The sequence below is a fragment of the Monodon monoceros genome, unplaced genomic scaffold (genome assembly GCF_005190385.1).
Source record: "Monodon monoceros isolate NGI ecotype Baffin Bay Population unplaced genomic scaffold, NGI_Narwhal_1 Super_Scaffold_16, whole genome shotgun sequence".
In the NCBI taxonomy this organism is placed as follows: Eukaryota; Metazoa; Chordata; class Mammalia; order Artiodactyla; family Monodontidae; genus Monodon; species Monodon monoceros.
In genome coordinates, this window is record NW_021703772.1 from 33,867,432 (window position 1) to 33,880,361 (window position 12,930).

At 41.9% G+C, this 12,930-nt stretch overlaps 1 protein-coding gene across 1 annotated transcript in view; it reads left to right on the forward strand.

Annotated features, from left to right (window-relative positions):
- The first annotated feature begins 7,080 nt into the window (after positions 1–7,080).
- Positions 7,081–12,930, forward strand: part of MPP4 (membrane palmitoylated protein 4) — a 37,813-nt gene continuing 31,963 nt past the window's right edge. The window contains exons 1-4 of the mRNA XM_029225859.1: positions 7,081–7,168; positions 8,032–8,153; positions 10,579–10,656; positions 12,794–12,874. Coding sequence (XP_029081692.1) covers positions 7,081–7,168; positions 8,032–8,153; positions 10,579–10,656; positions 12,794–12,874 — 369 coding nt within the window. The remainder of the gene's footprint in view (positions 7,169–8,031; positions 8,154–10,578; positions 10,657–12,793; positions 12,875–12,930) is intronic.

The window sequence follows — 12,930 nt, forward strand, 5'->3', positions numbered from 1 at the left end:
GAATGAGAGCCTGAAGAGCTTTTGCATGCAGGCTGTGTTTTGAAGCAGAACTAGAGACTGGAAAATACAGAAGCAAAGAACTGCATCCATCCTTGACCTAGTGTTGTGGTTCTTCCCTGTACCTTGCACTGAACTCACAGAGGAGAAGGAAGAGGAAACTCGCTTTGGCTTCTCCCATCTCAAAAGTGTTGTGACACCTCAACCCTTTAGCGTTTTGCTTTTTTTTTTTTTTAATGTCCTATTGTAAGTGTTTGGTTTACACTGTACAAGTAACACTAGTAGCTGTTTTGGATTACGTAGGTGCTCTTCGCCATCTCATCTCCTACACATCAGGGTGAGCGTACGGAGTGTCCTCCTCCTGCTTTGTGTCAATATCTACAGATGTTAATCGATTTTGGAAAAGGATCATGGTTTCTGCTCTACTTTATAATCAAGACAAGTGTTTAGTAAAGTAATGTTTTGGAATGTTGGCTGTAATGTAACAGCAATTTTCATAATAAAAGACATTCATGTTTATGAGGTTGTTTATGATTGCGAAAGAAATGACACAGGGCAAACTAAAAATTTAAAAGACGTCCAGGTTTAGTTTTTGGGGGGAGGGGAGTTGCCTGCATTGTAATCTGTGCCTCTTTGTACGGCCTCAGAGATCCCACTGGGGTTTTAGAGATCTCTCTCTTTAAAATAAACACAAACTTACAGCACCTTTGCTGACAAAAAACAAATTAACTTTCTGACCCTAATAAACTGAGGTCAAGGGACTTAAAAGAAATGGTACTATTATTTCTTTGAATAAAAGACATATTTTGATAGTTACAGGTTAAATTTTTTCTCCTCCTAGACAGATTCAAGGAAGGGAAAATGGAGGATTTAAAATTTTGGCTAGAAATGGTAGGCATTAGTTAATTGTATACCAGTTGTAATGTCTTCTCAAGGAGCGTTTACCAGAATGTGCCTGCCCATTATTGGAAAGGGACCGACTCTTAAAGATTAGTTTATGTTGGGGCTTCCCTGGTGGCGCAGTGGTTGAGAGTCCACCTGCCGATGCAGGGGACAGGGGTTCGTGCCCCGGTCCGGGAAGATCCCACATGCCACGGAGCAGCTGAGCCCGTGAGCCATGGCCGCTAAGCCTGCGCGTCCGAAGCCTGTGCTCCGCAACGGGAGAGGCCACAACAGTCAGAGGACCGCGTACAGCAAAAATAATAATTTTTTAAAAAGTTTAGTTTATGTTAAACACTTTACATTTCCATTAGGAATTGTTCTGATTTTGGAATAAGCACACAAGTTCCACATTTGGCTTCTAAAGGCAAATTTACTGAATGTCTTTGATCCCTTTAGAGGAAGAGACACGGGTAATTGTGGAAATTGACAGAGAAAAATGTGAAATCCACTGAAAAGTTCTCAAATGATAGTAAGCTATCTCAATTCTAAGAGAAACATATTATAATTCATCCTTTTATTGGAGTCTTGAAGCAGCTATCCCAATACTTGAATCTTCATACTGTATTTATTCTTTTCAGAAAGCATATTAAAACTATAAAATTTTAATTCCCTTGGGGGGAAAACCTGTAAGTCACCAGGCCAATGCCTGCAAATAAAAATACCTAGCACTCATGTCAGCAGCTTACTAGGTCTTACACATGCATGGTGAATGCCCACAGCTCTGTGGGAGAAGGTATTAACTCCACTGATTTTGTAGACAAGGAGAGGCTGTGATTGGCTCGCTGTCAGAGTTGGGACTCCAGAACTTCCTACTCTAATTGCAGTGCTCTTTCCTACTACAGCTGCCAGAGATGTCATTTCATAGCTGGGTTATGCATTAAAAGTTCATAAAGTAAAAAAGCGAGTTGAAAATGAAAATTTTTAATAAAATTAAGTGCTTTTGATAAAATACACTGTGCTCAAAACAGTCACAAATGTATCACGTTTCCAGTTTGTGTTTTCATCTACAACAGAGAACAAAGGAATGCCATATGTCTAATTTAGGATAAAAGGGCTGATAAACCTTTAACAGTTGCCATTTGGTCTTTACCCTTTGCCTTGCTGTCAGCTGTACCCTTTGTCTCGTTCTACTTCCAAATGTTCTTCCCACTGACACCTCCCTGCAATATAAAATTTTCAAAAAGGAAGTGGCTCCCATCTGAGATAGAGAATGGGCTGTTAGGTTCATAATAGTAACTTGGTAGGGGACCTTCCAGAAGGAGATCTTTTATAAGTCTCATTATTATTGGCTGAAGAGTCTTCCCTTGTTTCCTCATCATAATGTGAGAAAATAAGGTTAATAGATCAGCTTACTCTCAGGTATCAGTTTCTCATTAGATTAAAATAAAATTTATTGTGGGGTGTCTTATCCTGAAATAGTCAACAAAAATATTCATCTTTTTTGGTGTTAACTATGTGCTGGCAATCAGAAAATACTGAAGTGAAGGTTTGAAATGGTATAAATTAGACTTTTCAGTGCAAGGAATTCTTAGGAAGATTTGTGATGGGGGAGGTTTAAGAGTAATTTAGTGGTTACGCTGGATTAGGCTTCTGTGGATTAAATCAAAGAGGATGTGCAGAGATTTTATCTAGAACAGTGAGGTGACTTTGGCACCAAATAGCCCACTGGTATTTTCTGCTAAAGCTTTTCTCTGGATAGGAGCAGCATTGCATGTTTGCAGTCTTGCAGGTAAGAGACCCTGCCAAATGGTCCCGAGTTACCAGAAAGATCGATAAATGTCTGCCCTTCTGTCAATTTTTAAGAGCTAAAAATAAAATTTTGGGTAATATTTGAATGCTTTAGTTTCATCGTATCTCAAATTATATGGAGAATTCTGTGATTTTGAAAGAGCAGGTTTTGCTGTGAGAAACCATTTGTTAAGTATGGAATAATAAGTTGTCACGGAGACTGAGTAAAACTGAGCATTTGCCTTAGTCCTGATCAATAGCGTTTTGACCCAGAGGAAGCTATAGCCATTTTTGTACAGGCCATTTCTCATCAAGTGTTCAAGTGCCTTTTCAAGCTTTGTCTAGTAGAAAGCATTGTTTTGAAAAATGAGTATCATACGGGTAAGGAGTGTGGCATTTAACAGTAATCACTATATTTTTAAGTTTATAGAAATATTGATTTTTTTTTGGAAACCAAAGATTATTGACCATTTTGTCGTACCACTGTCACCTTTTACATATAATCTATCATAAACATAAAAAATGCTTACAAATTGGAAACACTGTGCCTATATACTGCTTTTTAGCAGTCTTCTAAGAAATATTGATTTTTAAAGTAATGCTTAGGAGAAATTCCTTAGGTATCAGTAACACTAATGCAGCTTCTAAGTTAATGATAAGAACTGGCCATACTCCCTGTGTTACTTAATCAGTTCGGAATTGCATATGGTTGACTATTATTTAGTCTCAATCAAGAACTCTCTCTCTCCAGACAGCAGAAATAGCTAAGTCTCAACTGACAGTCATGAAAAGGCAGGCAAGGAAGGAACACCACAGACTTTTGCCAGGGACTAGCATGTTTCAGGACTAAATATGGAAACAAAAGAGGAAAACTTTTGATTTTACTACTTGTGAAATCTACTGAATACCCCATTGAGTGTCAAATTCCTTATCTGTAAAATGAAGGTTGCATTTGATTGCCTCCAAGATCTGTCAGCCCCGATTTCCAAGTTTGACGGGGAAGGAGGTTGAAGTCGATATAACCAGGCTGAGGAGGAGAGGAAGGCACAGGCCTCCCGAGCCCAGCTGCTCCTGTCTCAGGACTGATGTCCCAGCCGTCCTTGGGCTCCCTGGGGAGGTGTCAGTCTTTTACTTCTGAGGATTCAGCAGTGAACAGACAAGCAAAGTGTCCGCTCTCCAGACCTGACCCACACGGGAGCCGGACACTGAACAGGTTAATGCATAAGGGAATCGTGAAGGATAAGCATAAGTACTATGAGGACGATAAATTGCAACCGTTTTCTTTGCCACCTGGAAGGAGGAAAAACCATTTTCTGAGGTTTCCTTCTATGAAATTTTGGCTTAGCTTGGGCCAATACCAGGGACTGGGCAGCTTAAAAACAACAGAAATTTATTTCTCACAGTTCTGGAGGCTGGAAGTCTGAGATCACAGTACCAGCCTGGTTGGGTTCTGGTGAGGTCCCTCTTCCTGGCTTGAAGATAGCCTCCCTCTGGCTGTGTCCTCATGTGGCAGAGAGATTAAGAGAAGAAACTCTATGGTGTCTCTTCTTATAAGGGCACGAATGCCATCATGAGGGCCCCACCATCATGACCTCATCTAAACCTAATTACCTCCCGAAGGTCCCATCTCCAAATACCATCACATTGAGGGGTTAGGGCTTCAACACCTGAATTTGGAGGGAACACAATTCAGCTCATAGCAAATTTGTCACAGGAAGCTGAGGATGACTGTTTTCAGAATTCAGCTAAGTTGTGGAGATGAACATTACTGTTTGTGCTTCAGTGGCGGAGAAACTTTTAGCCAAAATGAGCCTTTTAGAGTATATGAATGTGTTATCTCTGTAGCTCTGGGTTGGTAGATTGATTAGAAGTTACTTTAATAATTAGACTTCGTTATAGAAACCACAGTCTATCTGTAAATTTCTCTCAAAATTTCATCTCAGGAACGTACAGTCTCTAGTGCCCCCATCTGCTGCATGGATAGGCCTGGTTGGGCACACTGTCATCTGGGCATTAAATATGGAAGAACTGTGGTCCACCTACGATGCGCACATAGCATCATTGTTTAATTCGTACTGCCTCACCAAGAACACGGTTTGTGAGAAGCATTTTAAGAAGTTGCCTGAATATGATGGTTTGGTGTCAGAGTCACCTGTTTGCTCTGGCTTTTGTCTGGCAGACACTCCATCTCCCTTTTCAAACCCTACCTTGGAAATGCTCCCCTCCAGGGAGGAAGATGAATCATACATGCAACTGCTGTGCAAAATGATTCAATAGAGTCTCAGAAACTGGAATGCAGGAAAAAGGCAGGGTGTAAACTGACTCAGTTGGGGCTGGGTGGGGTGGGTGGTGGTGGGCAAAGCAGAAGCTTTTGATGTCAAGTTTAGGCAGAATCTGGCAAACTAGAATACTTCAGTGCGACGGGAAAAGAATGTGTATGGGAAGGTTGTCTAAGATTTCATAACAGCTTTCTGTGTTGCTCTTCTCACTGCCATAGAATTTAGAGACAACAAAAGAATCTGTCTTTTTCTAGATAGCCTCCCTGACTCAACCCCACAATCTGTCTAGATTCTAGACAGTGGTTTTCAACCATATCAGACTCAAAAAACCATACCCGTCTTTAACAACTAATGTGAAATGCTCCTTTTTAAAAAATCCTGATTTATCCTTTATTATTCTCCTGTGACAAATGCTGTCGGTGCCCTACCCATATCCCTTTTGGTGCATTCTATACCTACACTCTCTATCTGAAAGTACACATGTAGCAGGCTGGAAGGACCAGAAGTAATGCTCTCTGGGGAAAGCCCTCAACCCATGTCTGGCAGTGTTGCTATATAAATATCCCCACTCCCTTGTACCCTTGTTCCTCCATGGGATGAAGCTCCATAGGGCCCAGAGCAGTTACTTGCTTGATGTACTTTTTACTGGATTTTTTCCCTTGCCCTGCCTTAATACCTCACTCCACTACTAGTGTTCTAGATCACTTTCCAAGCAAATCACCTCACTAGAATCCTTGCTCTGTGTCTGATTCTGGAGGAACCCAGACTAAGACACACAAAACTTCCAAAAAAAAAATCCATATATATAATGCCCTAGTAATAATAAAAAAGAGAAATTAAACAAATGTAGTTGATAAGATATCTAAATTTTGATTTGTAAATATGGGATATCACTATACCAAAAGATATAATGAAGTAACACATGTTTGCACCTATAAGAAACTCCACCAGGGACGCAGCAGCTTCGAATGCAGACAGATACAGCCATGGCTTGATGGTGGTGTGTTGTAGTGACATGTTATACTTTGAGCAGCTTAACCATTAATGACCTGATTCTCTGAAATGGTGAACTTGATAAAGTCCAAGCAAACTGAAGTAAATTCATTCCTCAATTAAGGTAGCAGCATTCCAGAAAATTCAGTGTATGTTAAAACTGTGCAAAAATACTTTGTGTTCATATGTAAAGAGAAGTTGAGGTCTGGGGTCAGATAATTATAAGGTGTTTTTTTTTGTTGTTGTTGTTTTTCCAGCAACATGAAAGTTCAGTGGGACATTTGAAAATTTGCAGGGCCTGAGGTGATTTCTCATTGTGTAGGGCAACTTCTGTCAAACTTTCTCAAAGAGCAGTGAGAATGTCCCCTTTGCCCTCATTTTCTTAATCCCCATCCTGCTTGGCTGAAATGTAGAGGTGATGGCTGGAGCTCCAGCCACCATCTTGGAACAGGAAGATAAGAACACCACCACACCCCAAGGGGGCAAAGCAGTGAGCTGGAAGGAGCCTATTCTCTGAGAATTTCATGGAGCAGGGCTGCTCTGCCTCTGGACTTTTACATAAGCAAGATATAAACTTCTACTCTGTTAAGCCACTATTATTTGGGGTTTCTGTTTCTTGAAACTAAACCTACTTAAAGCAATATATAAAGTAAACCCTAAGAGTATCCTCAGCAGTAACCCATAACTTTTGCAACTGTGATCAGTGCCATGAAGAACTATACGGGCAATGAGAGGGAAGAGGGCACCTGAATGGAGTCAGGCCAGGGAAGGCTCTTCTGGTCTCTGAATGATGGTGAAATCAACTAGGCAAAGAGGTGGAAAATAAACAAACTGACATTATTTGTCACTTGTTTTAAGAAAGGGGAGTAGAAGGAATGTTTCATGGAATAGTAGTTTTCTTGTGCACACAGCTGGTGATGGATAATTTAGAGAGGAAGTGCCACAAGGCAAGACTGTTTTATCCGATGTGGATCCTGGTGTGTACGTAGCACAGTGCCTGACTTGCTCAATAAATGCTGTTGAAAATATGTGCCTATGTATGTACTAAGAGCTGCGGGGCCAGTGTGATTGAGTGAGCTGTGTGCTGTTTGTTGATCTGCTCCCTAGCTCTGAATTCCTTCTGAAAGCTTGGGAAGGGAGCATGATACAGTCAGACAAAGGAGCAGACCCACCAGACAGCAAGGACAAGAAGGACGAGAAGCTTTCTACGGTAACCAATCCGGAGAATGGTATGCGGTGCCAGATTCCTTTTCTAGACCAGAAAGTTCTTTTAATATCCCTCTAAATATGTGATCCAATTTAGGTGCAGAAATTCTGATAGGCTTTTTGTGATTCCTACAAGGAATTTATCATACAGTTTGAAGTGTCCTATTATATTGCATCTATTAGTGATAAGTCTAAGCAATTTTCAAGGCAGGAAGGAAAGAAATTGACACAGTAGATTCAGAATCTCTTTTTTTCCTACCCCACGATGTTTTACTTTGCCTTAGAACTTCACAACTTGTTCACATTCGAAATATCACTGCAACAAATAGGATTTCTATGAAAATACTTGTAAAAGCAACGAAGCATTTACTAAATTCTGTTCAGTCCCTTTAATAGTGGAATCCTGAGCTATGTATTAAAGGCCTATTAGGAGAGTTTTTCAATAAGACTTTTCATAAAGGGTAAATACACACGGCACATGGTGGCATGTTTGAATTAGAGGAGGAGGATCCAGAAAACAACTAGATAATTTTGGAGTAAACCAGAGGCTGTTAAGATTGGGGAGGGGAAAGCAATATTGCTCTCATAAAATCTTTCATTTCTATACTATGATCTATTATTTCATCTAATGTTGGCAACAACCCTATGGGGAAGCTAACATATTCTCATTTTGCCACAAGGAAAGTAGGTTCCAGATAGTTGGATGGCTCTCTGAAGTTCACACAGTAAGTGATAGAACAGGGCTAGAGCAGAGTTTGGGGCCTTAAATCCAGTGTCCTCTCCTCTCCTCATGAGCCCCTGGCACCTGCCAGCGGTCTGAATTGTCCTTCACATTTACACCTGCCTTTCCACCCGTCACCCCATCTCTGCCCTCTCCCATTTGTAGGTATCTCCCAAATCCTGAGGCTTGTGCTACAAGAGCTGAATCTGTTCTACAGCCGAGACGTGAATGGAGTGTGTCTCCTGTACGACCTCCTTCACTCCCCGTGGCTGCAGGCTCTGCTCAAGGTGAGCGCTCCATTTCTCAGAAGCCTTAGCCTTGGGAGCAGAACTTACTCGTCCAACAGTGTTGCTTGTCAGTTGGCAGGAAATTTCAACTGGGAAAAAGTTCAGAGAAGAGCTACACAACCTCTTAGCTTAGGAAGGAATATACTTGGCTGGAAAAGAATATGGAAGCTCCCCTCTTTTCTGCCCCCAACTCCCTTTCTTCCAGAGACCCCTGAGGTCACACAGCAGCCACCACAAATGGCCATAGACAGCACCCTTAGCAGCTGTCTACAACCCTTTGTCCTTGAGGCCAACTCAGGACAAATAAAAATGCTTTAAAAATCATTCCTCTTTGTTTTCATAAATTAGGACATGAAATGTCTACAGCTCTGTTTAGGTATCTTAAGTTTTTCTTACTCTGAAGATCTCTTCTTTTTTTAAATTTGGCTAAAATTTCATGCACTATACAATAGCACCTGACTGTAATTTTGTTCTTCTGAACAAATGTTATTATTAAGAAAGGTCCTTTTGAAGTTATTTTTTGGAGGATGTGTTTCCTTCACTTAAGTGAAATATGGTCAGCCTTATGATGCATGTTAATATTATATTCTTTAAGATAAGAAGGAAGTGTCAGCATACTTAGCATGAGCAAAGAGGTACTCCTCACAGCACTGGTTTTAAAACACCTGATTTCTTAATCCATTCATCCGTTGTTGGACACAGCGTTTTTTTCCATGCCTTGGCTATTGTGAATAAAGCTTCAACGAACATGGGGTGCAGATATCTTTTTAGGTAGTGATTTCATTTCACTATCACTATATACTCAGAAGTGGGATGTCCAGTGGAATATTATTCAGCCATAAAAAGGAAGGAAATCCTCCCTTTTGCAACTGCATGGATGAATCTCAGGACATTATGCTAAGTGAAATAAGTCAGAGAAAGACAAATACTGTGCGATCTCGCTTGTGTGTGGAATCTAAAAAGGTGGAGCTCATAGAAGCAGAGAGAATAGTGGTTGCCAGGGACTAGGGGGAGGGGAAATAGGGAGATGTTGGTCAAAGGGTACAAATTTCCAGTTACAAGATGAATAAGTTCTGGGGAGCAAATGTACAGCATGGTGACTATATTTAACAATATTGTATTACATACTTGAAATTTGCTGAGAGAATAGATGTTACACGTTATCATGACACACAAAGTGGTAATTATGTGAAGTGATGGCGGTGTTAACTAACCTTATCGTGGTTATCGTTTTGCGTGTATCAAATCAACATGGCATACCCGTTAAATTTACACGATGTTCTATCTCAATTATATCTGAATAAAACTTTGGGGGATGGGCTTCCCTGGTGGCGCAGTGGCTGAGAGTCCGCCTGCCGATGCAGGGGACACGGACGGGTTCGTGCCCCGGTCCGGGAGGATCCCACGTGCCGCGGAGCGGCTGGGCCCGTGAGCCATGGCCGCTGAGCATGCGCGTCCGGAACCTGTGCTCCGCAGCGGGAGATGCCACAGCGGTGAGAGGCCCGCGTACCGCAAAAAAAAACCCCAAAAAACAAAACAACTTTTGGGGAAACTACTTGATTTCTACCAGGCACTTTTCCCTCCTGGGAAGCTAATACAGGGGTATGAATGCCACTAAAGGCATTGCCTTTGCTACCACTGGTAGGCTGCTTGGCCTCTGTGCTCCCTGCATCAATCCACCAGCCTTAATCACTTCCAGGTACACTTGAGCTTGGGCACTGAGGTAGAGCAAGGAAGCCCCGCCATCCCAGATCCGGATGGAGACAGGCAGGGCTGAGCTGACCTCCTGGACCTCATTTCTCCAACTGTGAGAGAAACTAGATTTCTAAAATAAGATTAAGGTCTGCACTGCAGAGCTAGTCAGACCTTGGTATTCTCAGCCCAACCCTAGATCCTGGTATGGAAAACAATTCCTAAGGGTCAACAAAGACAAAATTGGAATTTTTATAAACAACCTTTTACTGGAGAATTAAGGGAGGAAAGGAACAAAAGGTGAGCACAGAGTACAAATAAGCATGTATAGTGTGCCCGGCCTCTCATTCAGATCCCCTGGTGAACCTGAGCCCCTAACCCATGCCCTACGCAGCTACCCAGCCTGGAAGTTCCCACAGGTCTCTGGCTTCAAATCCTTATTGACCTCAAGCCTGGAAAACCCAGGCTTACTTAATTTAACAAGAGTAAAATTCACGTTTCTTTTTATCAATGATATTGTTTGGGGAAGAGCAGTTTCCAGTGGCAGCCAGTAATTAAGCCTTTGAAGCATTAGAGCCACCAGTCTTGAGTTCATTTCGCTTGGACAACTAGAGACACCTTATTAAAGGCCAGCACACATGCTACCCAGCCACTTGTGCCATTGCTCAGGCTGAGTCTCCCCTGGGTGAGCCTTCCCTCAGTATGTCATTCTCTCCTCGTTGCTCCTTGGCAGGTTTATGACTGCCTCCAGGAATTTAAAGGAAAGAAGCTCATTCCTGCCACACCCCATGCCCAGGCGTTATCCTACGAGGTGAGGTGATTTTTCATCCAGAGAATAGTAGAGCTTTAACGTGATACCATTTTACTCATAGCGCCAGTTTGAATGCTCTAATGGAAAAGTTCAGTTGGTGATTATGCATCTGATAACTGTTTCTAATTGAGCTTTAATAGAAGGCCTGCTGTCTCCCCAAGTTAAAGCCAACAAGACACATTTTTAGCTTGTGTGCATCTCCCTCTTTTTCCCTAAACCGTGGACCTAATTATCCCCTGGAAAGAGGGTAATGTTGCCCTACTAATGATACCCAATTTACATCCCTATTCTGGGCTCCTGGACGGCAGGCTCTGATGTCCTCTGCCCCATCCCATCCTACTGAGATGTCTAATGGACCTCAAACTTTACATGTCCCCAGCGGAGCTCTTGGCTGTCCCATCTCCAAAGCCGCTCTCACCCCAGCCTTTTCCATCTCGCTAAGGACGTCTTTGTTCTTGCAGTACCCTGGCTGAAACCTCTGGGGTCATCTTTGAGTTTTCCTTTCTCTCACACCCACACCCAGTCCTGTCAGCTCTAGTTTCAAAACATATCGAGAATCTCCCCACCTCTGCTGTGCCACCTAATATACAGCATCATTTTCTCTCACATGGATAATTGCGATGTAGCCTCCTACCTGGTCGCCCACTTTACTCTTGCTCCCCTGGGGTCTATTCCCATCATGGCAGCCAAAGAGATTCTGATTAAAGATGAGTCAAATCATGTCACTTCCCTGCTCAAACTCTTCCTACAACAACTTATCTCCGAGTAAACATCCGAATTCTTGCATAGTCAAACATAAGGTGGCCCCTGTTACCTCTTCGATGTCATACTCACCACTCTCTCCCTTATTCACTCTGCTCCAGCCAGTTGAACCCCTTGTGGTTGTTTGAACCAGACATGCTCCTACCGCAGGCCCTTTGCACTTGCTATTCCTTATGTCAGTAACGCCCTTGCCCGTATAGCCACACGATTTGCTTTCTCATCTCCCTCCAGTATCCACTGAAATGTCACCTCACGGAGGCTTTCCCTGGTCACCCCATCTAAAATTGCAGTCCTCTCATAGCATTCCCTATCCACCTTCCCTATTTCATTTTTCTTCTTAACTCTTTTCATCATCAAATAAAACTCTTTTACTTATATATTTTATTTATTGTCTGTGGCTCCTCACTAGAATGTAAACTCCATGAGACTGGGGATTCTTGTCTGCCTATTCAGTGCTCTATTTGAATCACTCAAAACAGTGCCTAGCACACAGTAGATGTTCAATGCATATTTGCTGAATGGATGCATAAATATAATCTGTTTTGTTTTTATTTATTGTCCATATTAAAAGAAATTTTTAAAAAAAATTTCTAACCTCAGCTCCAGTAATCAACAACTTGAATGGTTCTCAGCTGTCCACAGGGAAACACACACGTGATATTTTATTCAGTTGCAACCCCAGTGAGTGGAGGTGAAGCTTGCTAAACTGCTTGTTTTCATTTGACAATAGGTGATGGTCCTTGACTGCTGAAGATTCACGGAGCTGGTTAAAGTCTTGAAAGGGCTTATGTCATGTCAGAAAGCAGGTCTATGCCTAAACCAAAGCAAAGAGATCAGAATTTATTCTGTCTAGCACTTTTTTGTTGCAACAAACATTAAAATTGCTATTCAAATAATAAGCCCTAAAATACAAATTACTATTTCATTTTGCAACTGAAGAATGGAACAGCCCATGGGATTAAGCTACCTGGGTTCTCCAGGTAATTGAGCCTGTAGCTGGAGAACTCAGATACCTTAACCTGCCTATAAAGCATTCACATTAGCAAACAGCTATCTTAGAGCCACTAGAGGGATATTGCCTTGGCACATATGACATTACAAAATTATGTTTGTTCTTCCTCCAAGCCTGCGATGTGCCAGGACTGGGGCACAGTGGTTTAGATCTACCCCAAATCTTGGATTCTACCTGCTGTAATGAAGTTTAGTGATAAGGAAAGACTCTAAGCCCTGACTTTAAAGAGGAAAAAGAAGGCTTCAGTAACAGCTTTTCTTAGGTCAATATCATGTCAGTATACCTGTTATCCAACCTAGGTGATGTTAACTAGGTGATAAAGATTGTTAAAAAATTCACAATGTATGTTTTTCCACCAACCAGGTAGTGAAGATATTACATGAAACCCCCAAGTCACCTGAGATCCAAGAGCTGAGACAAATTCTCCAGGCTCCACACTTAAAGGCAAGTGCTTGCTAAAATGGGCAAGATATAGCCATCTGGCACATAGACAAAATTGG